General features: G+C 40.1%; 2 protein-coding genes across 2 annotated transcripts; one reads left to right on the top strand and one right to left on the bottom strand.

The window, feature by feature from the left end:
• The first annotated feature begins 141 nt into the window (after positions 1-141).
• Positions 142-4,489, top strand: fs(2)ltoPP43 (female sterile (2) ltoPP43). Its single transcript, XM_089073596.1, has 3 exons — positions 142-427; positions 2,268-2,561; positions 3,642-4,489. Exons 1-3 carry the CDS (start codon positions 275-277, stop codon positions 4,062-4,064), a joined length of 870 nt encoding a protein of 289 aa, XP_088929722.1. The 5' UTR covers positions 142-274; the 3' UTR covers positions 4,065-4,489.
• A 364-nt stretch (positions 4,490-4,853) lies between these two features.
• ush (Zinc finger protein ush) lies at positions 4,854-13,255 on the bottom strand (the record flags this gene model as incomplete). Its single annotated transcript, XM_011637641.3, has 8 exons — positions 4,854-8,041; positions 8,254-8,487; positions 8,750-9,008; positions 9,477-9,879; positions 10,104-10,363; positions 10,957-11,473; positions 12,374-12,752; positions 13,002-13,255. Coding segments are annotated over 8 exons (2,780 nt in total), but the record flags the coding sequence as incomplete, so codon positions are not given.
• Between the last annotated feature and the right edge of the window lie 11,955 nt (positions 13,256-25,210).

The raw sequence follows: 25,210 nt of genomic DNA on the forward strand, positions 1-25,210 counted from the left end.
TAGTGGTCAATCGGGACGTGGTCAAACGGATGCCACCCAATGCACTGATCTGCTTTCTCTGCTGGACGCAGCCAATCACAGATGTCTATGCTAGATTGCTAGTTTCTGATCACAACGATCACTCGGTCGTTATGTGGAACGGGTTTGCGGACGCTGCGAGCGTCGCGGGCGTTAAGTGGAACGCATCCCTCGTTTAGGGTGGACACTGTGTGTGTAATGTAACTCGTATCGTGGCTTGATATTATTGTGATATTGCGTCACGTAATAGTCGAGAATGGCCGCGATTTTACGCGTGAAGCGTAAGAATACCGACGTTCCACTGGATACCCTGGTGATCGCGTGCAAACGTCCGAAAACTGAATCTTCTCTTTCGGACATCTCGCCTGTGCCAACCATCCTCCAGTTCGCCGGCACTCTTACAGATCCAGTGAGAAAAATCAAACAATTTTTATAGCTCATTAGCGGTTAACCGCGATTAATTGCCGTTTTCCTTCTGTCGGTTATGCTTCTTCTTTTTTTTTTTTTTTTTTACAGTAACTCAGTGCCTTGACCTATCCGTTCGAGTTGTATAGCTCAAATTCAAACCTAACCTTTATCTCAAATTTTAACCGAATCTTTTATGTTAGGTATTAATTTTTTAATTCATCGATTAATAAGTCGCATTATGAGCAAATGCAATTTTGCTCTATAAAAGCAGCATTTGCGCATTACGCGATTAATCAATCGATGAATTGAAAAACTCATCTGTTCTTAATTAATCCTTTTCTTCGATTCTTGAATACTTTGTACTGAATCCTTAGTCTTAATCTTTTATGAGTTTCCACAGAAAATTATAAAAAAGAAAATTGTGATATTAAATATCTCGTAAATATGAGGGATGACTAGATTTGAACCTGTTTATTCATTCGATTGCCTTTAAACATTGAGCCTCAAAGTTATCTGACATATTTCACTAGGAAAGTGTATATTAGTTTTTAAATTAGATCAGATTATTTGATTAAAAGTGGAAAGATTTTGTAAAATTTATCTTAGAAACAAGGAAAAGAAAAAATGGAGCGCATGGAGAATTGTTTCTAAAAAGCTAGTACTATGATTTTATATAGATGTTTTATATAATTTCTAATTAGTATTTTACTTTAATGTTTTAGAAATATGTATCATTGTTTTATTTTTAATAGCAGTAATATTTAATAATAATAATGAAATAAAAAGAGTATTCAAGCAAAGTAATAATAGTTAAATGAATAAGGAATATTCATAAAGTGTTTAGTATTATTAACAAATATCAGAGTAAAAAAATATCTTACTCGCAATGCTGTTACTATTATAGTTCCTTTTTTTTAGTAACAAGTTAATAATGATATTATATTTTTCTATTAATACTAATAATGGCAATGTAATTATATTTTTGGGATAATTGTAATAAAAATAACCTAGAATATTTATCCTTCTGGAAAAATTTGAAATTCTCAAAAAATTTCTTTTTATTAGGGGATATCATGAAATTTTATTGCAATTCAGAGAATTTGTTAAAACTATCTTTAAATTTAAATTTTGTCTTTTTCAGAAAAAATGTTTGATAATTTTGGTTTTATAATGCAAACTAATTTCAATAATTTCAATAATTTGCCAATCATTCATCAAATTAACCATTATTAATCACTATCCATGTACATTGTATATATTGATATGCGATCTTGTCAGTTTTTAAAAAGAAATATCAATGTCTTCTTAGAATGATTAAGCCAAAGTTAATATTAAATAGCTTTTTTATAATTATCAAACATTTAAAAAATATATCATCAAATAAATTTATTTCAAAGTTGCATTTAAGAATTCTTTAATTTTATCTGGAATTTATTTTAATAAACATATCTGTAAAATTCAGGAATTCTCTGTAGATCTTTTTTGCAACATTTTAATAGATATTCTGTAATTATTACCTTTATCGTTATTTTGCACACATGTATCTATTATATTCCATATATAGAACGGGCACAACCAAGTTCTAAAAAAAAAAATCTTCAAAATTTGATGAAAAAGCATGAAAATTATATCGACTCATTGCTTCTTGTATATAGTAACAATAATAATAATGAATTACTTTTTTTTAATGAATAAGGAGTAACGGCAACAAATTATTTTTCTGAAGTAACTTTTCAACCTTGATAAATATTCACTGTGCATTATTAAATACCGTTAACATCAATATCATTGAATCACAAAAATAAAAAATACGAGAAATGAATATCGGATATTAATTTCAGACTGAGGATGTCACAAGCCATGTGGCTAAAGCTCTACCTAAAATGGATGCCGGAAGCGTCAGAGTTGGTGTCAAGCGAACGTGCGAGAGCAATTGTCCTGCGAATATTTTGGAAAAGATACCTAAATGGGTAGATGATGATTCTGTGAAAGGAAGATACAAAGTCACTGACTGTCAACGGTCTTTGGATATATCGCATGTAGAGGAGTTTAAGAATAAATGGATGACTCTCATAGATGTGGAAGATTCCTGGAGCATTTCTCGTCCGGCAGATGAAATTACAGAAGAAAAAGAGGCAAGCAATATATAAATATAAAATTAAAATTTTTAATCATTTAGAAAATTAGCTATGACTTTGATATTGATGTATGTTGCGAAGAGTTTAGAATTAGAAAAAAATGAAGAGTAAGTTGAACCGAGATTAAAGTTAATCTACATTGGTGGAATCGGGCATAAGTGATGTATACCTTGATTTATTCGGCGGTCGCTGTCAAAATTGTTGATATATATATATATATATATATATATATATATATATATATATTATATATATTTTTTAAATATTAATTTTTTCTTATAAAAGATATTTGCACATAGGTATATGCAATATGTATATTGTAATAAAGACAGAAAAAAATTAACTTTATATATTAAAAACAAATAAGAAAGATAAAGCAAGAACAAAGGAATTTTTTAAAAGATAAATAAAAAAAATTAAATATAATCAAACTTATTAAAATTGTATAAAAATGATATAAAAGAGATAGAGTATACCAGAAATAATTTATTAAAATATATTTGTATATAATAGATAATAATAAATTGAAAGTATAGTAGCAGATTCTGGTGAAGAAATTTTCGTATATCTAGAATGAATAGAAATTCAGTTTTATTGTTTTATTTATTAATTCATAACAAACATTTGATGCTATTATTTTTCAATTATATAAGTTTTTGTTTTTATCATTAGCTTGAGGCTTGAGATTTTAAGATAAAAGTTAGCGATAAAAGAAAGATATAATTGAAAAATAATTATATCAAACATTTGTTATTAATTTATAAATAAATTAAAAAAAATGGATTTAAGTTATATTTATTTATTTTAAATATGCTGAAACTATTTCGTGTATCAGAATGTATTTGTTATTCTGTAGAACAAAATTTGAATAATAGCGAATTCAATTGGGCGCACCAGTGCGTACTGAGTATCGTCTGTCTCACTTTTACCAATGTCGATAGAAATAAGAGAAGGAGTACTCAGTGCGCACTGGTGCGCACTAATGTACCCAATCGAATTCGCTATATGATATATATATATATATATATATATATATATATATATATATATATATAAACAAATAGATATATGTTTCAGGATATTGAGGATTTTGTATATGATTTATATTATGCTCAAACCTGTGAAGACATATGGTTTGAAAGCGATAATATAATGGTATGGCGACCTGAACATTCAGAAACAAATTCTGAACATGAAAGCGAATCCTCAGATTCTAATTCAGAATCAAATTGGAGAAATGATTATCCTGACACAGATCCCGATCGTTCTAGCGATTCTAATTCCGATTCAGATGATTATTTCGATGTATATCAAACCGACGAAGACTTGTACGGGTCTAAAAGAGATGAAAATACAAATCTGTTTGGATACAATTATTCCGAGTATAGAAGAGGAAGAAGAGAGGAATCGGAAAGTAGTTTCAATAGTGATTTAGACGAAACATATTCATCAGATAATGAAGAAAGATTGACAAATGACAAAGAAGAAATGACAGATTGAGAGAGTGAAGCATTACATTATGGATAATCAGAAGATCTATAAATATGTGAAAACATGCCGTTGTGTGACTTACCAATTCCTAATATTCTAGAAATTTAGTATAGGAAAGAGACTGATCATTTAACGATAGCTGAGATACTTTCGTATTCTTTCACGTATTTCTATATATAGATAATTGTGTATATCACCATTAAATATATATATTTCGCAATAGATATTCTTTTATGTTGATTCGATGTTTCTCTTAAAAAAGTGAAATGTAAATGGCATAAAGTTTTATTCGTATATTGTATTACAAATTTTTTTTCTAGGTATATATCACGCGTGTAAAATTTGCGTCTATCAAAATAAGAAGAAGATAAAAGAAATCTAAAAATGAGACGATCGATCACATAAAATCAATAAAGAATGTTCATCATTTAAAATTGAGTTTAATGCAATTGAATTTTTTAATGCTGTTTACAATGCGGACTAAGCTTGGCTAAGAAGTAAGAGTAGGTGTAAGAAATGTATTTCCGATGTAGGGGAATTAGAGTAAAGATGTAAGCGAAATAAGTTACTTTTATTTCTTATGTCAGGTTCTCTTACGCCAGGCTTACTCCATATATTGTAAACTGGCCTTCTTTACGAAATAAAAGATTGAAAATTATTTGTACACAGTACAAATTATTTGTGAAAATTAAAATACGAAAATAGTTTCAATTAATTCGCACGCGTTTGCTTTTGGCAGATTGGGAGATCGATTTCCGGGAGGAAGTGGAATATGCCTGTGTTGAAGAAAGAACTTACTTATCGTGGATATGGCATGTAATGATATACACCAGATTTATAGCGTATTATAACAAGTTGTTGGAAGTATCAGTTGTATGGATTTACAAATCTTTCGGTCGCACATACATACACACATACATACACACGCGCGCTTTCGATCCGCAATTAACAAAATAACATTCAACAAAAAGTACCTCGCGGTTCGAAGACAAGTTACCAAGAAGTCATCTGCAATGATAGGGGACGGGAGGAAGAGGAGGAGATGAGAGAGTAAAATCCGGTCAATGTGACGAGATTATTTGTCTCTTGCAAAAGATTCTTTTCACGATTTCACGCCTTGAAGTCTCTCCATTATAGAATTCGCCGTGCAGACAACGATTAACGCTTTTCTCGCTCCTTTTTTTTTTTTTTTTAATTAACGAGCTCGTCGTATGATATGAGTAGTACATTGCGTATACACGTAACACTGGCCTTAATTCTACATTATTTTACATTCACGTGCCCTGCGATGAGGGTTGCCCGTTCTGGTTCACGAGCACGTATGATGCTTTTGATTAAGGTGCATGGGACCGAGTGCGCCGATAAAAATCCAAGTAATACGTTGATACGCGAAAGTATATCGAGATCGTCATTCTTTCTATCACAAAATTGCACTCATTGTACGCAATGTATATGCAAGACATTCTGATAAGAATTCTCTAATTATCGAATAGAATAGAATTTTAAGAATATTTTATTTGATGAATCCAAGAAATCAATCCATCTCCTGTTTTGATAATTATTTAAATAGGAATATTAAATTTTATTTGCAAAATTATCTATTGTTAAAAATAAATTTATTTTCTAATTAATTAAGCTTTAGTTGCTTAAGTAGTTAACAAAATTTTGTTTGAATCTTGATTTAATCTATTAAATTTAATGTCATCAAAATGTTTAATATTAAATATTAAGAATATTTAATTAATTTAATTATTTGAATTTTCTTTTCTTTCTTCAAAAAACGCGAACAAATAATGGCAAGAAAATTTTTATTAAGAAAATTTTGGATTCATCATAAGTAAAAAAGTGAAATAAATGTTACATACTCTCACGCTTTACAACATACACTCCTCTAAATGCATTTTATATTTCGTCACACAATGAATATTTATCGACGCAATCACTTTATTATTTGCAAACACGGGCGTAATTTTCGCAGACGTGCGTAACCATTTTTTATTTATATATAATATATATATATATATATATATATATATATATATATATATATATATATATTAAATGTCATACATTGCGCAACGTAACTTAATAGATTCACAAGCTGAGATTGGTATCATTCATCAGAATCATGTACTACTGTACCGTAATACCTACTCACCTACTGTACAACATTTTACATTCATCGTATTCGTTCGTTTATAGATAATGTCGATTATTAATGCTACGAGATTATTGGAGTCATGAGATTGCACGCCTACGCCTGGATCGATCGATCATGTTGGCGTCGATCCCTAGCCATTTTTTTCTTCACTTTTCATCAATTTTTATATGTACAGAACGATATATGACGTTTCGCCGATTCCTCCCAGCACTTCCAAAATTCTTCCTCAGAAACATCGAAACGACGCGACAATTGCCAAGAAATAAAATCGCAAAAATCGCTTGCAAACAGAGCCATATATATTTCACTAAACATATATATTTTATTTTTAAATGTAACTTAATTTTTTTCATTTAGAAATCTTTTTTATTCGTAAAACGATCGAGAATTTTCGATTTTTCAATTAAGAAATGGTTAAATAAAATAATTGAAAAATTAATGATGAAGTAAATAGAAAGCAAATGTTATATTAAATTAGATAAATAATAAAAGGTAAACAATATTAACTTATTAAAAAAAAAATAAGATTAAGTCTTCTAAATTAATTCTGTTAAATTTTATCACATTATATGTAGATTATATTTATCAATATGTCTATATTATTGTTATTATTAATGGCTCTATTTGCAATATTTTTCTGCAAGCTCGTCCATTCATGCGCACAAGATTTCTAATTATACAGAGTTTTATATATGTATATAAATTACAATTATATATTACATTCCGCATAACACTATGAAATATATAAAGATATTTTATAGTGCAATTCGAAATAATATAATACAATTATAATAAATATACATAAATGTGTGTATATATATTTACATGTAGATACCTTCGGCTTATAAGTACAAACAATTCCCTGGATCAACAAAAATCACACAACGTAATATTCAACTAAGAAGTCCGATACTCGTTTATTATACTATGTATAAACTGGCAACAATAAACAGTCCCCATTTTTATTTATTATCGTATCAACACATTTTCGTTCTTCCTTCGCTGAAACGTTTCTAAGAAGAAATGCGACGGCAGAAGCAGATTTTAAATTTAATCTTATCGGAAAGACAAATATTTCCAGAAATGTCAAATTAGACTTAATCAGAATATAAACAAAATTGTGCTTTTTTTGAAAAAAAAGAAAATGATTTATACTACCCCAAAGAGTTTCATAATTATTTCAAGCGTGTTGTTTCTGCTTCTTTATCAAATCACACTGCTTTGTGAAACCTAAGTAGAAAAAAATCTTAGAAATTAGATTCGAAGCGTAATTCGAAGAGGTCGTCCGAGAAGGAGGACGAGCGGCGGAGAAGTTATGTTGCGTCCACCAAAAAAAAAAACCTTTGATGATTTAAAGTACCGATGCCTCGGTTCTGCCAGTCGGCGGCGTTGTCGGATGGCCGCTGGCATTGTTATTGTTGTTGTTGTTGTTGTTGTTGTTGTTATTGTTACTTGCTTCGCCAGCGTGACTCGAACAATAAAACTTTTTATGGGCGATGAAGGTGCTTAGGTAGTTGAAGCTAATGTCACAGGAGCGGCAGTAACGCGGTCCGCTTTTACCGGGGTCCAGACTCTCGTCCGGCGGCGGTGTGTCCTCACGTTCTTGCTTCACCATGCCGGCGATTGCCAACGGCGGTAGTGGCGGCGGCGGCGGCGGTGGCGGCGGCGGCGGCGGCGGCGGCGGCGGCTGCGGGCTCTTCCTTATTTCCGTTTTGCCGTTCACTTGAATCTCAGCAGGGATCTCCTCCGGCGTCGTGGCAGCCGCGGGTTCCGGTGCTGGTAGCGTCGCCTCGTCTTCCAGCACGCACGTTATATAATTCTCCTCCTGAGGCAAATGTTTCGTAAGAAACACATACAATAAAAATACTAATCTGATTTATCTCTCTTATCGAAAACATTTTGGCGCATTTTGTTTCCGAGAAACTTTGACATTTTTATAAAAATGCAATATTATAGATGCAACTATATTATGATGTTTGGTGTAAAGAAATACGATACGAAGATCCGAAGATAAGAAAAGAGGGGAAGAAACATTACCTGCAGATCGGTGCCACGTTTTTCGAAGTGCATCCTAATGTGAGTTCTCATACCGCGTAGAGTGTTACCCTTGTAACGACAGATCGTACACCGGAAAGCTTTGACACCCTGATGGGCGTCCATGTGACGTTGGGCAGCACCAGCCGTGGGACTGACGGCGCCACAAACCGGGCATCGCCAACCGCCAGTTGCACCGCTGGTGCAGGTATGATTGCTGCCAGGTTCTATTATCGCCTACGACAAGCCGTAGTGTTAAATCGAAGAACCGACTTCGAAGAACCGACGATCAAAATTACTGAGTCACTTGGAGTGAACAAAACCTGGAGGAGTACTTTAAACAGCCAAAGTCTTTAAGAAGCATCTTAGATTTTGGAATTTTGTTGCCGAATGTTTTCAAAGACAATTGTTTTTATGCCTTTTGGATATCCTTTAAATTTGTCAAGTATTTATTAAGCATCTTGTTCAATTCTTCATCCTTTGCGCTTCTAGGCTTTACCTTGCATTTAGAACATCGTGCGTGATGCTCTTGAGGTTCGGGCCTTTTGGGACAGTAAAATGCCTGATGGGCAACCAAGTTGTCTATAGAAGCAAACTTGATTCCACACGCGGCACAAATGAGCTGAACCAGGGGTGGCGAGGGTGTGCCAGGCGGTGGCGGACTGTTGCTCACCGTTGTCTCCCTCGCCTGGCAGTAGTGCTTCTTGTGAGCAACGAAGTTCTCGTGACGGCAGAATACAATGTTGCATTCTTTGCATCTGTAAAGACAAAAATAATTATAATTTCAAGAATTTATTTTCATGAAATAGAAGCAACCCGAATTGAAATTTTGCTTCTTACTTTTACTTCCTAATTTAAAAGATTGCAATAGAAATTTTATGTGAATTAAATTCCTTTTTAGCATTTCAAATATACGATAAACAATTTCCCATTTTGAGATTCAAAAGAGTAGTTTTCAATTGTCTTTAATAGAATTTTATGATTCTAAATAAGAGTTGTAGGTGTTCAGTAATATAAAAAGAGGTCGATCTGACTATTCAATATACTTCTTTAATTTTCTAAAGTTCATAACTCAAATCGCAAAATGAAAAGTTTGAGGACCCACAGCATTAAGAATTACGAATTTAAAAATCTAATACTCGTTTATAAGAATAAAAATTGAAAAGTTGAAGATTCATGATTCTGGAGGACTCGTTTTAATTTCTTTAACCAACGCTTTCGCTTACCTCGAGACGCCCTGTTTGACGAGCACTCCGGGAACTGGCGGTGGTGGCAGTTCAGCGAGTCTCAGGGCGAGTTCCGTCGGCGGGGGTGGCGCGACGGCGGCAGTCTGGGTCGGACCGATAGATCTCGTTCTGGGACTGCCACTGCCTCTGGATCTGGGACTGCCCGGGGGTGGTGGCAGGGACGATGGTGCCGGTGACATTCTGTTCTCCTTTTCATCTTGGTGCACCGGTGATCTACGCACGCTGAGATCAAGAGGCGCCGAGGCGGACGGCGACGTGGACGCCGCCACGACCACCGACGCCGGTGTCGAGGGCTTATTCGCCGCCCTTAGAACGGCCGGCGGCTCTACTACGGAATTCTGTGCCGTGGAAGCGAGGCCCCTCGTCATTGGCTGAAGGGAACCTAAGAAAAATAATTGAGTTTCAAAAAAATGTTATTTATATCTCAATCGTTGATCTTGATACCAGCTTTTCCCTTCGTTTTTGTGAATTATACAATCATTTAGAAGACATTGAGATTTTCGAAAATTGTTAATCCTATTTTACTAATACTTATTTTTATGGGAAATTGAAAAAGATTTTGAAATTTCTTCTATGGAAAAGAAAGAGTTACAAAAATAGTAATACCGTTTGGCAAAAGGAAGCACGCTGTGTCAGGAGCCGGAAGTGCTGGTGCGGCGAGAACGCTCGCGCCGCGAAACAAGGAATACGGCACGATGAGGATAGGGTTGGTGGGCAGCGCCAGGCACGGCTGCGGGGGTGGCGAATCACCAGGACTGGAACTGGTCGGCGGCGATACCTTCACCGAGGATGTCGGTGTCACGGTTGGCGTCGGCAACGCATCCTTTACCACGTGCCTCGTGCTACAGTAGTGCGTTTTATGTGCCCTGTCACAAGTTAAATTGAAAAAAAAAAAGAACCTTAATCTATAAATAATAAGTTATTATAATTTTATAAAAGATTTAAAATTTTATAATTCGTTTTGTAATTAAGTTATATTGATTTTTCAGATTGATATTTATTTAAAAAAAAAAAAATTTCAAAGATTTTATAATCCGAAAATTTTTAATCAGAATTTAAGAAAAAATTAAGTTTCAGAGATTAGAGCACGTCGCTTTATTTTAAAAATAATCCTTGCAATTTAATTCACAATTTTGCAAATTTATAATATTTATAAATTCTCTTCATTTAAATTTACATATTATTTTACTTTTGTTGAAATGAAATTTTAATTCGCGTAGAAATTGTTATAATTTCAACCAATCCCAATTTTCAAAAATTATATAATCGACGACTAAAATGACGAATTTAAGAATATATATTTCTAAAATTTTAAAGCTAACACCTCGTCGTTTCTGCTATATGATTTATAACAATTTACATGTTTAATATATTTCCCTTTTAATATCGCAAACTTATTCCTTGTTGAACTTGTCGAACAATCAGAAAACATTCTGTATTCTTCCTTCCCTTCACCCACCTGTAAGTCTTCATGGAGGTGAACCGAATGTCACAATTCCTGCAGTACTTCTCGGCTTCCTCGTTCAAGGAACCGTTGGATGCTGCAGTTTGTCCGGTCGTCGCTGGATTACCCGCTGAAGAGTTCGGGTTCGCCACCACTATCGGCGCTGAGGACGACGACGACGATGGTATCGTCGGCGGTGCCGGTGATGCCGCGTGCATTCGCATATGACGATTCAGAGATACCTTCTTATCGGCGCTGTAAGAACAATGCGGGCACGCGTACGCCTTCCGCACCTCGAACTTTCCACCACCGGACTTGCCACCGTCGTCGTCCTCGTCGTTCGCCGCGTCCTCATCTACGCGAGGCCGGTGAGCGCAGTAAAAGGTACGATGAGCCTCCAGCGTGCTTGCCGAGCTGAAACGGATCCCGCATGGAGGGCAGATCAGGGCGGTCGGTGGTGGCCTAGCCGGCTCTACCGTTATCGTCTCCTTGCCGTCGGTTGGCAGGACAAATAGGCGACCCGATGCGATCGCTGAAAAAACATCAATATTAATTAATAAAATAATTAATAAATGTCTGATGAGAGAGTTCACGCTTATCCATCGTTTCTCATCCTGATGACCTTCTTTTTTTTTGTCTTTACGGGAATCCTTGCGGATTTTGGTTTTTCTGATAGAAACTATTATCTACCTACCTTTGAACTCAATTTTAAAGGTTTTTTTTTTTTTTAACGGGATGGATGACGCGTGACATCTCCATGTGAGAATTCAAACCGGATTTCGATTTTTTTATGCCGTATATATTTCAGTTTGTAAACAAATTGATTAGAAAGGTATATATGCTTTGTAAGATAAGAGGGAAGCTTCATTGAGAATATGTGGATAATGATTGATCGTAAGAATATATTTAAAAAAAAAAATATATATATATATATATATATATTTTATGTCGTGTGCATACACACACACACACACACACACACACACACACACACACAAAAGAATATAAAATATATATACCATAAAAGAAAGATCGATTTTTCGAATATACAGAAATACACTCATTCCAGACACAAATATTTCCAATTTGCACGCGCTTGTACAAGAAAAAAAAGATTAAATTTAAAGAGAAATATATAAACAAAAATATAATATAATCTTCTTTTAGAAAAATTTTAGTCTTACGATTCATTTGAATTTGTATCATTTGATTGTTCACAGATTGCAAGTCTTTTAAAGAAAATTTCTAAAATCAATCGTTTCTCACTCACTGTAAAATAACCTGCAACCCTCTTTGGTGCAGTTACATTGTAAATTGGAAAATTGGAAAATCGGGTTAAAGACTTGTCTATTCAAAAACTGATTCCTCAACCACCCGTTTTACCCGTTTCCGAATGAAAGTACCACGCGTGCAATTATCTCAAGATTCTCACCGTTCTGCAGACCGGCCGGAAGTGGCGGTGTCGGATTCGGCGGTGACGTGTTCTCTGGCTTCACAGTGAGAGCGGCGACGGCGGCGGGTCGCAGGGCGGGATCCGTCGCCAGACTAGCATTGAGTCTCAGTCTTGGTGCTGCCTCGTCGTCGAGTCGTATCCTCTTGGTCTCTCCCGCGGCGACCGAGTCCTCCGAATCTCTGCGGCAGACGGAGTCCCGCCTTTTGGCAGCGACGGACGACGTCGAGGACGACGGTCTCGGCTGACATTCGACGTCCTCCTTGGCGGTTGTCGGTTGCTCTTCGTCGACGTCTTTGGGACTCGACTCCCGTGTCCGTACGTTTCTGGACGGCGCATGGCGGTCTCTTATCCCCCTAGCCTGTTTCACATGCAGCGTGCGTCTCTTTTACGTTTCTCTTAGTGAAGAAGAAGTTTCATTCCACAAATCGAAAAATCGAACTTGCAATGCAAAGTCAAAATTGTTTCTAAAATTTTTAATTTTAAGGATCACTAGGATATATTTTTTTGTATCGTAAACTTTTAAAGCAAGCTTCAAAAAGATTAATTAAGATTAAATCGTTAAGATTGGGTTAATCAGAGTTACTTGAAATTAATCAAGTCAACGCACCTCGATATCCTCGGTGAGACTAGCCAGGCACTTCCTCGTGTCCTCCGACAGCACGCTAAGTCGCAGTTTGATATCCTCGCTGGCGGAGGAGCTAGTCGAGGACGACGCAGGGTTAAGTCTCGGTGGGGGCGGTAAACTCGAGTCCTCTTCGATCACCGGTGGTGCGACCGGACTCGATACCGTTGATCCGCCACCGTCCACGCCGCTGCTCACCGACGGGGTCTTCTCCGAATCACTCCACTCCTCATCCTCCCCTGAAACCAAGAAAAAAGAGATTTTTTTTTTTTTTTCATTAATTGGCATTTTCCACGCCATTGAAAAATAAATAAAAGTTTTTACATATAAGATAAATTAACTTGCTATATTATCTCGACTAATTAAATTGTTATTTAATTTTAGAATTATAAGGCTCCAAGAACGCGAAATTTTACGGAAGAAATATCGAGTCTTTTAAATTACCAATTATCATAAAATTACAAGATCTCCTAAGAGCTGGACACTCAAGTCTCGTGACATTTGGATTTGAAGACAAGTCGGAGTCGGCTCAAAATAAGCCACATCCATAATTTATACAAAGTACACTTTTTAGTCAGATGATCATTAATTAAGTGCGGATCTTAAAAATTATGGACCTGTCCACTTAGTTAGTCCAAACTCTTCGACTTTCGGAAATTTAAATCTACAAAAATAAATGACGTAACACAGAGAGACAACTATACATTTTTTCAGAAACCGCCAGTGCCGATTGAAAGTAGCCCGCGAAACGACCATAACGACGTCGCTGGACCGGAAGGAAGCTGCACGAAATATCAAGAGATGAGAGAAACCGCTCTCCGGGTGTCCCGGGCTAAAATGTCTAAATGGACTCTCGATGCAGCGGTCTTTGCGTACCCTACGTTCCCTACTCTCCCGCCAGTTTGATCTATCCCCGTCTGGCACAACCACCAATTGTACCCTTCGCACGCTGCCTCTCACCCCCTCACCTCAGGGGTCGCGCTCGGCTTGCTCGCGCGTAGCCTGTCGAATAGTTCAGTATCTAAGGGTTGCTCAATGAGTGTGCGTAATGGATCATTGAGTAGAGAGTTTAAGGGTTTTTACGACAGAAAGACGATGAGGGCTCTAAGAAAATTAATTAAAGTTGCTAAAATAATATTTAGGAATTTATTAGAATTTATATGTATTTAAGAAAAAAAAAAAAATACTTGATTAATATTAATCCAATTAACATTAATGTAGAGAGAAATTGAATTGAATTTAATTAAGTACTATATAATTAGGAAGAAATATTCCAGAGAGAAAATTGATATCGAGAGGAAATTTAAGCTCAACTTATTGGGGACTGCGCTCCTTTAATTGTTCAACTTTGCAAGTGTATTTTAATCGTTAAATAATTACGATCAGAGAAATGATTGATCACTCTATATTATATTATCGATCACATAATATCGATACGATATTTTACGACGACGAGAATTTAATATAAGCGATCTCGTACATATACATTTCACTCAAGTCTCAAGACATTCTTTTTTCGATCGAGATCCTCGAGGAGACCTCGAGGAGAGACCGGACGATCCACCAGGTGGTTCGTCGTCGCGAGAGATCGAGACTCGAGAATTACCCGGATGCTTTAATTGCCTCCTCGGGCGAGGAGAAGGAACAGACGCTGGGAGAGTGACAGAGGAGGGGGGGGAGCCGCGAGGCGAGGGAGGACTCGGAGAGTAAGATGCTTGGGGAGATTGGCCAAAGGGTTGCAGAGCGCGCCTCGTGGGCTATCCCGCACTCGCATCTACACTCGGGTCGTGTTCCTTCCTCTCTGCTTCTCTGTAAATAAGCGGTCATCGATGAATCGGCCGTAGCACGGCGTGGCATGGCGTGGCGTGGCGTGGCGTGGCGTGGCGTGGCGTGGCTTGGCATGGCGTGGCAGCCTCCCTTTTTCTCTCCTACGGTCTATTTCCGTCCCTCTCTCGGGAACGAGAGAATGCGATCGCGAGCCTTAATTGCACAGCCATGCATACGTTCGCCAACGACGATTGCTGGCGAACGTTCAGTTCATACGCGACCTCCGACCGCTTTTTCTTATTTTTCATCTCTTCATCTTCCTCCTTCCTCCTTCCTCCTCCTCCTCCTCCTCCTCCTCCTCCTTCTCGTGATCTCGAGATGTACGATTGGAGAGGAGAGGTATATATACGGTAGAGAGAAGGCCGTGGATAGATCTCTCTATCTTATGATTGAAGCCAGAGGTGTGCGATAAAGGTCGCAGATAAGCCCTCTTATCTCGCACGGTTGGTTTCCTTTCCTCCCCGGGGTTCTATTATCGAGCGAGAGATTTTGAGATGATCTCCCGGCGTGGATTGGACTCACGATCGGCCCGTGAGATCCGAGAATCTGGCTGTTCGATAATCCTACCACGTTCACCACGAAAATTCCAGAGTACAATGGTCGTATACTGTGGATTTGGGCGGCTTTGTAATAGTCCGAATTTCATTATCCGAAGAATCTTCTTCGAAAGTAGAAGAAAATATTCAAATATTTGTAGTTTCTAAACATTGAAAAGTTCCAAAATCTAAAATTTGAGCAAAAATCCTCAATTTTTAAAAAATACAAACTGAAGAAATTGTAATGCAAGAGACGCAATATTTCCAAGTAAAATCTAAATGCGGAAGAGAATTAAGGAAGAGAGAATTTAAAAATTCATTCCCTAACTCCGGGAGATCATCTCAAAGAGATTTTCGAGTTTGGGAATAAACCCCCCTCCCCCCCCGATTTCTCAACGACGAAGGAAAACATTTTTTCAGCGCGAGATAAATCTCACGAAGAAATATCCAAGTGTAGTAGAAATTCCAATGTAGTAGTTCCGTTCTAACATATCGACGGCCAATCAAAAATTTACTCCCCAGGCCCCCTCCTTCCCCCTCGAGTACTCTTAATTGCACGTGCATGCACATGGGGGCTGCTTACCTCGGCTGGTGCACCTACGACGACTGCCGCTTTTACGAGCGACCAACCAACCACCTCCGTCGCGCGACGGTTGGGGTGCAATATATCTCGAAGAGGCAGCGGGAGAGGAGGGGGGGGGCTCGGGGGGAGGCAACACGGGCGCCATTAACATATCCGCAGGCTGATAAGCCTTTCTCGGAACCGATACCGCCGCGCCCGTGTACACCTTCGGCCCCCACTTTATGCAAGAAGCGAGCAATCGTGGCGCGACTCTCCGTCGTCGCGCTGAAGAACAGAGCCGGAAGCTCGTACTTTCGAGCCCGCCGCTCCGCCACGTTTCTTCCGATATATACCACGTCTCGCTAATGAGCCTCAAATCCCGGTCGATTTACCGTACCGTGCCCCCCCCCCCCCCCCCGACGCAATTGATGCGTCACGCAATGATAAGTCGGTCGGTTATTTTATTAACTCTTTACCGAGATCTAGATCCTTCACTTGAAGGTTTCGTAGCATAAAAGCTTGCAATTTTCCGGACAATACGGAGTACGGAATCCTCCTGCGATCTCTGGAATTGCACACCTTCGCACACCTTGCAAATCTCTTGTCGGTCGCGAAACTTGAGAGAAACTAAAGAATCGGTTAAAAATCGATCGATAAAGTGTTTGTTCAGAAATTACTTACTTACTTTCTTCTCAAGGAAAACTTACTTTTCGTGAACCCGACAAAACACATTTAATACATAATAAAATTATTATATTTAACTTTTTGACTCAAGTCAAAGTGCGAGCGAGGGACAAAATTCCCAAGAAAAATCTATCTTTCGAATCCGTCTCCTGCGAAAAGAGAAACGAGATTAGATCTCATATCTCTGGGGCAAAGGGGGTAAACTCCCCTAAACTTAACGAAGATCGATAAAGCAATCAGAGACGCGCAAGTCGGACGTACCTCTTGAGGAGTCGCGCTGGTGCACGTGATGCGCCGGTAAATCATCGCGCGTTCCGTGACCGAGGGCACACGCGTGCCGGGAAAGCCGCGCGATGCAAAAGCATTCGCTCGTTAGAGTAATAAGTAGGTACGCGGGACATTAATTATTGCCGGTTCCAACCCTTCCTTCCGTCCCTCTCTCAGTCAGACGGTCGACGTCGGCCTCGGGCCTGCCCGTTCGAGGAGCGAGTTAATAAACGGAAATTTCGAGAAATTTCGAAAAATGCCGTCTTCCCGATCGATCGCTAAATACGTCCGGATCGATGGAACTCCCATCCCGGTAATGTAATCTCCCGGTTGACGTAACGATTTCCGCGAGGGGAACTCCCGTCCCGAAGTTTTATTTCCCTTGTTCCAGGTATCTATGGATATACTCGGGGGATGCGGAGGATTCAAGTGTCAAGTATGTAATCATCGTGACTACTAAAAAAAAATTCTCCGACACATCCGGTCCCGGGATTACCTTACGACTTGCACAACGGCCGGCATACACCCACTCGCTGACGCGAGTCCTCCGGGAAGAGAAGGACTCGCGGGCGGCGCACGGTGGCAGCTTCATCGACGCTATGCAAATAGGATCCTGATCGTGACGCGGGTAGGCAAACACGCGACGTACAGGTAACCAGCCAGCGGGACCAGGCTGAGTGAGTCTTCTCCGTCCCCCTCCGCCCTTTCCTCGTCTCTTCCACCTCCACCTCCTTCCTCTGTCCCCTGTAAACCCCCTTCCCCCCTCCACCCCTCTTTCCGACTCGCATTACGGGTCGTGCGCCTTTTCACGATCCACGAGGTCGATCGCTCGCCATTCGTATAACGCCGTTTCGCGCGTCCATTCGCTTTGTCCCTCCTCCTCCTCCTCCATTCTCCCCATCTCCGCCTTCGCGCCCCGCCGTTCGCACCCCTTACACGCTGCATCGCGGAGATATGCTAATGCACTCGGTCCCGATCGTGACACCGACGTGGCCACTAAGTGAGAGCTCAACTCGCGAACCTTTTCTCATCGGGAAGACGAGAGGAGGGAGGGGTAGAAACTCCCCACGTGTTTCGGACTTCCGGACGAGGGGCAATCCGAGGAGAAATCGAGGAGGGAGGAGGGGAGGGGGGGAGCGTACCCGAGGAGAGACGCCTCCGCTCCTCGTTCAATCGAACGATCAACGTGCTCGTCCTTCGTGGAATATCGGATCGAACGCGCGGTGCAGTCGCGGACTTTAATTACGAATGGAATGGCCAATCGATCGTATGTATCGTTGCAAGGTATTTTTAACGGAACGGTGTAAATGAGAAACGACGACGGCTTGAGAAAGAACAGAACAGAGTTCAGTTATCTCGACGTCGTGCCATTTTTCTTCGTGGCTCGAAATACTCGCAAGAATCATAGATAAAAAAAAAAGAAAAAAAAAAAAAAAAAACAGCGATAATTCTAATGTCAAAGTCGAAGAGTATGCTGAATATTTTTGTATTCGGTATTTTCATCAGATCTTGATAATTCGATATTTGAAAAACGATGGCGCAATATTTTCTTTATGAATTTAGAAAATTCAAGTACTGAATTTTTTTTGGACGAGCTAGAATTCTTAATTTTGTCGTTTCGGATATAGCAACATTTCATAATAATTCTAACATTCAAAATTCGACAATTAAAAAATTAGATTAATCTTGAAAAACTTTTTTCCATCTTCCTCTTCATGCACAAATTGAAATTGATAATCTCGGATATAAATTATGAAATTCTAACGCTTCCCGGAAATTCATTTATAAACTAATTTTCTAAACTGGACGTAAATACACTCAAGAGTAATCGACGGATCTCCGAAGGTCTCCCGCGAGCCAGATACGTAACAGCTTTATTGTGTCGATCGATACTTCGGATCGAGGTACTCGAGGTACTCGAGGTACTCGAGGTGTATCCGTGTAGCCGTCTCTTCTGGGAAGCTTGGATCACGTCGTGGAGCGCATTATTCATGCGGGACGAACCTCCTTCGTCGAATCACCTCCGCCTTCGTACGCTTGGCGTTCACGCCTCCCTCCTCCAGCCCCTCCTTCTCCACCTACTCGGTCATAGGGACAACGATCATAGTAATTATCCTAAAGGATGACGATAAGTTCGATATTCCGCGCCGATAACGTCGTCATTTCGACTTTCCATAGTTACCACTTAATCACGATCGACTCGTCGCAATCAGCGGGATATGCGATGCCAGTAATTGTTGTTGACCTTTGATAAATAAAAATATTTTGAAGCGATAATTCTTCTCTTGATGCCACGATACACGATTCAGAATTCAGGTAATTGCAGTCCCCAAGGAAATTTTAATAATTAAATGGCGCAGCTGCTAACTAATTAATTCAATTAAAATTGTTTAACTATAAAATTTAAAGTTCAAATTTCAAATTTCGATAGCTTAAATTTCAGGAAAACAATTATTTAAGACGTTAAGATGTCTTAACATAAAGAATATTGAGATGGAAGTATTAATTATATTTCAATTGTAATTAATTCGTAATTCTCTTCGATACGCTGACTGTCCAATTTTTTTATTTCATCCAGTTTTAACAGCTTTTCCATAATAAATTTGATTCGTGTGTCGCTGCTCGCGATACATATTCATCATATCTTCCTTATCTACCTCGCGTACCAGTTTCTACCTTAAAACAAACGATTATCTTCTAGTCATCCAATTCTGAGGACCTCCACACAACTTCGTGGCGTCGCCGCTAATATGCTAATCATATCGACTATATATCGAGAACGTTGTCTTTATCCGAAATTACCGGCACTACAACGTATCCAATCCGTCGATCGAATACTTCTCCCCCTCCCCCCTTTCTCGCTACCTTTTCTATCTCTCTAATTTGTTTGTCCATCATGAACACCATCCATCGGACGATCTTCCCTTCCTCCCCCTTCCTCCCCCTCCCCCCCGCGCGTCTCTCTCGTCGGGACTTTTTTTTATTTTCTCTACACGACCGGTCTTATAATATCGAGACTGGTCAGGCTAATCTCCTGGCACCCGATCGCAGAGCGGCGATTAGACTCGCCTAGAATTAGAGGAGATCTCTCCCCCTACCGATTCCCCCCCCCCCTCCTCTACCGCCTTCCATCTCTCGGGCCGCTCCAGGAATGCGATTTCACTCAGAGCTGAAAGCTCTCTATCGATAGTCTCGATATAAATTCCCTTCCGTTGTCCAACTCGGCATCGTCGTGTCGTATACATCCGGCAATGCTCGAACGTTTGAATTCGAACGTGAACTTTCCTCACTCCTTGCCAATAATTTGCTCGTATCATATTTCTCAATTTCCGAAATCTTTAGACGTCGTCTAATCCAAGAATTCCATTGACTTCCGAGAAATTCAAAGACGCTACTTAAAGATTTTTAAATCAAGAATAAAAGATTTAGAACACGTCTCAAGAACGCAAAATTCCAATTTGGCGCCGAAGGAAGGGTGACGAAGGGTGATGACTTTACGAACAAAGTCACCCTTCTGGACATTCTACGCCCATTATATAACGGGTGGTCCGCATTGATTTTTTTTTTTTTTTTTTACAATATGTCCGAATATCTGGGAAACTCTCTTCTCCGAAAAAATGGAAGATCTCGAACGAGCATTTCGGGTTTTAATTGAACGAGCATTTGGAATGGATAGAGTCATTCCCTCGTCGCTCGCTATCCGAATGAGATCATCAGAAGGAGCCGGAGAGCGCAGAAGGCCGTGTTCGCGTTCACGTGTCGTTATCACGCACGTTGTGCATTTCCCCTCATTTATTTCCGCGCGCGCGCGCGCGATCGCGCGCCCGGATGTCGAAAGCGCTCTGGGGCAGCCCGGCGAGAAGGAGAGGTAGAGATCTTTGATCGGCGCCGAGACGCAGCTGTTTCGTTTATCTCGCGACAGGAACAGGATCCGCGCAGGTCGTTTCGCCCGCGAACAGGACCTTCGAGAGACGTTATCGTCGCGCTCCATCTGTCACCGTCTCGGTTTCCTCGGCTGCGCTGCGGGCCGGCGATTTTTTTCTGTTCCACGTTAAAACCCGGTAAAACGAAGGAGATGGAGGAGGCAAAGAGGTAAAAGAGGGACAGAGAGAGAGAGAGAGAGAGAAAGAGAGAGAGAGAACAACTGATTGTCGATAGGGGTGGCGAGGAGTAACGTCGCCGCGCCATCTTGCAAATTGATAGCGGAGTAGCTCTTCGGCGATTTATAAGTCGTCGTCTTTTGTTTCGCTTGTATAATTCTGGACGAATAATTCTGGATTTCTCGTCGGGAAGTTTGGAAGAGGGACAAGTTCGATTAAATAAAAATATCGCGAGTTAAAGGAATATCTTCTTGCGTCTCGAAGAGGGATCTTATTCTTCCCTGTCATCCTCCAACAGGGAAGGAAATAACAACATTAATTTGGAACGAAACAAATAATTTTAAAATGTATACGATGATAAACCAACCGAATTGCGGATGGAGATAATCAAACTGTATAAAAAAAAAAAAAAAAAAAAAATGAATCGAATCGATAATAAATAAATCAAGTGGCGATGGATGGTTATTAAACGAAGGAAAAATAGGGGGAAAAAAAGTCGAATCGGTCGGACATGTCATTTTTGGAACGCATATAATATATATAGGATGTTGCTGGTCAGATCCTGGCGAGGACCAGATTCTGACGATCCGTTCTCCTTCCGGTTTTTTACGGAGAATCGATCGGGCACGTCGCTTCCGCGTGCCAGATACGACGGTCCCCGCCGTGCGTGCGTGCGTGCGGCGCATCCCCGTGTCCGTGTCCGTTCGTCATGTCCCTCGAAATGTCGAAAGTGTCGATCCAACGACCGGCGCGGCACCGTCCGGTCGAACGAGAACGACGAGACGAGCGTGGGGCCGAAAGGTAACGAGACCGGGAGATCGACCGGATCAGATAAGGCGAGGCAGGACCGGCCGGTCCAGATCTCACCAGATAGGAGAATTTAATAACCTGCTACGCGGCGCGCGGGGAAGCGCGGGAGGAGCAGAAGCACAAGGAGAGGGAGCGTGTGGGAAGAGGGAGGGAGGGGGGGGAGGGCGGGGTGGCAATAATATCGGGGAGATATAGATCTTTAATTAGGCGCGCAGCGCGCGGGAATGCGAGATTAGATCTAAGCTAGACGAGAGGCGAGTTCTGGTCATCTCCATCCCTCCCCCCCCTCTCCTCCCCCGATTTATCCTCCCCCTCGGCCCGTCCGTGGATCCGGGCGGAGGATTGAGCGGCCTCGGATCCAGATCCGTTTCTCGGTCGCTATTCAAATTGTCCATTGAAAGAATAAAGGGACATACGATGCTATCGGGGAATCGTCGGGAAAAGAAAGAGAAGGGAGAGGGAAGAGGAGGAGGCAGGGGCTGCCCTGTTTGAATATTTCGTAAGACTAATTGAAAATTTGAAGGACGCTGATCCCTAGGATCAGATATTACCTTTACGTTTTAATGGTTTGCGTGGGTGGGTGGCTGATAGAATTGTCTCGTCGAAACGTGTCTATTCGAGAAACCGAGATTGGCATCGAGATTGGCACAACCTCTGAGACTGTGCGAAGATCGCGGCGATTAGACGAGGCCGGAGGTGGAGCGATCTCACCCGTTGGAATGATGAGCATTATATGTATATGTAGTTTTGATTATTGCACAGGAATAAAGCGCAATGTTTGTACATTTAAAGGATTTTTCTCTTGAAAATTAACGAAAAATTTGAAACGACGCTCCACGTAGACGTGTCGTATTGATTATAAATCAGAAATTAACAGAAATTAATATTGCAATCGCAACGATCTGACGGTGCAAAATTTCTAGAGAGAAAAAAAAATTATAAAAGCATTTGGAAAATTTTGCGAAAGAAATCAGAATTTTTTTGAGTTTGTAAATTTTTACCGATGCGATCTTCACAGTAAAAATAATGTATTCTCGTATGAATAAGAAGATTAAATAATATCTTTTGATATAAGAATATATTGAATAGTAGTTAAAAATAAAACTTGTAAAACTACTTAGGAATCAGCCTAAAAAATGATTCATAATTTTTATGATTATTCATTTTTTTCTTTAAATTACTGCACTCGATTTCGCGACTTAGTCGCGACTCACGAAGTTAAGAATCGACCTGATTCTCGATACTGGCACGCCGCGGCAAGAAATCACGAAGTCGCGCAAAAAGGAGCGAACCGACAGGAGAGAACCTGAATTTCGATGCTCGCAGCACGAGCGCGTGCTCACGCGTGCACGCACGATGAATATGCAGACGGAGGATATGGGTTTATGCGTGTCGACGATTAAGGTCCAAAGACATTCGGACATTCATTAAGAAGTAACGGCGTCGACATCGTGGGGAGACACGTCCGCCGATAAGCCGTTCCTTTCTCGTCTCCTTCAACTTTGTTGCAGGTAAATTAATCATTAGACTACTTTCAAAGTACACATTATAGCATCAATATTATCATCGTTATCATTTAATGATCTTCAAATTATCCTTAGTTTTCTATAATTTTAAAGAAGGTCTAATAATAAAAAAAAAAAAAAAAAAAAAAAACCTTCGCAAATAGAGATCAAAGTTCGAGAGCCGAAACGGCAGCAACGAAAGCTTCTCCATGGCGGATTATTGACACGAGGACAAGCAAACAACCTCGCGCGGACCGATAGGACGCGAAGAAAAAGCCGATGGCGAACGCCGGTGCTCCAACGGAGGGCGAGGGAGGGTAGGTGGGGAAAGGGCGAGGCACCGCGGCCCCGCCGTCCATTGATAATTATTCATTCAGGCGAGTCGCGCGGCGCGGCCGAGAGATACCGATCTTAAAACGTCGGCCGGAGAGGAGACCAGGCGAGAAGTGTCCCGTCCCGAAGAGATACGAAATCTCGGGTGTCGTTTTGCCGTTTCGTTGTCGTCCCTCGGCCACTCCGCCAGCGCGCTCGCGGGGGGCGAGGAGGGGAAGGGCGGCTTTAATGTATGCACGTCGGGAGCTCCCGCCGAGCGATAATTGCCCGATGTGGCATTGCCTCCTTCTCGTGGCAACGAGCACTGGTCTCACGTCTCAATGTTTTTTAAGGCACGTTCACAGGACGCGAACGCCAAACGGAAAACGTTGATCTTCGGGCGATTTCTGCCGTTCGATGAATTATAGGATCATCTCGCCGGGACGCCTACACGAGGCCGGTGATTCGGAATAAAAGGGAGGAAGAACGGTTTTTTCTGATCAAGAGTACTTATTAATCAAAACAAATCAAATCAAGCATAAGATAAATTATGATGTAGCATTAAAGATATTTATTTTATATTATATTTAATATTAAATATCAAGAATATTAATCTAATAAAGGTAAAAGAGAGTACTATACTTAGAAATAAGAAGGTAAAATAAAAATTTAGATTAGAGAAATATCTAAGAATTAAAAAATTGGATTTAGAGATATAAAAAAAAAGGATTTTTTTTATGTTAATATCTAAAGGACAAGCCATCCAGCCGTCTGGAAATATAATTCGTCGGCACGCTTTACTTTCTCACACTCTCAATACCAATATCGATGGGCAGAAGAACAACGGCTCCCTCCCCGAGCCGTATCACCTCTCCGGTCTACGACTAGTATAATGGAGTGTTAAAGGCACCCCGAGGGGGGGGGGGGGGTGCCGGAGGGCGGTTATTTACGAGCGTGTCCAGCGCGGCAATCTTGCACGCGTCCCAACGATGCACGTCGTCGCCGTTGTTGGCCCGGACGTTAGGATCGCGGTTAAGCGCCGCTGTTATATCTCAGTGTAACCAGGCGGCCCGCGAGAGCGCATTTACGCGCGACCCCCTACCCTCCCCCTCCCCTCTCCCACCCTCCCCCTCGCGAGAGATCACAATGTCGTAAGTACATGAAGCACGGACCCGACCGGGACATAAACCAACCGGATACGTGGAAACGAAGGAGTGAGGAGGGGATTCGGAGTAGAAACGGGACGGGGAAACCTCCCGACGAAACAAAAATAGAAAAAGTAAAAGAAAAAGTTATTGTGAAAAAAAAAAAAAAAAAAAATAGGGATTAATGATGCACAAATTTACTGTTGAAAGAATTACAGGAGATATTCATTTAGGAAAAAAGTCCTGTTGAAGGAAAAAAAAAAGAAGAAGAAAACAAACTACAATTAATACAAATATTTAATAGTTAGAAAATTTTGTTGCAGAATATGTAGCAAATAAAAAGAATAGAAAGTTTTTCAATTTTTTTTGAGCGATATAATATTTACGCAGTAAAAAAAGGACTTATTGAAGAATAATACCTCGTTATCAGGGATTATAATTTTGAT

The sequence above is a fragment of the Pogonomyrmex barbatus genome, unplaced genomic scaffold (assembly GCF_055798465.1).
Source record: "Pogonomyrmex barbatus isolate J1 unplaced genomic scaffold, ASM5579846v1 scaffold15, whole genome shotgun sequence".
Lineage (NCBI taxonomy): Eukaryota > Metazoa > Arthropoda > Insecta > Hymenoptera > Formicidae > Pogonomyrmex > Pogonomyrmex barbatus.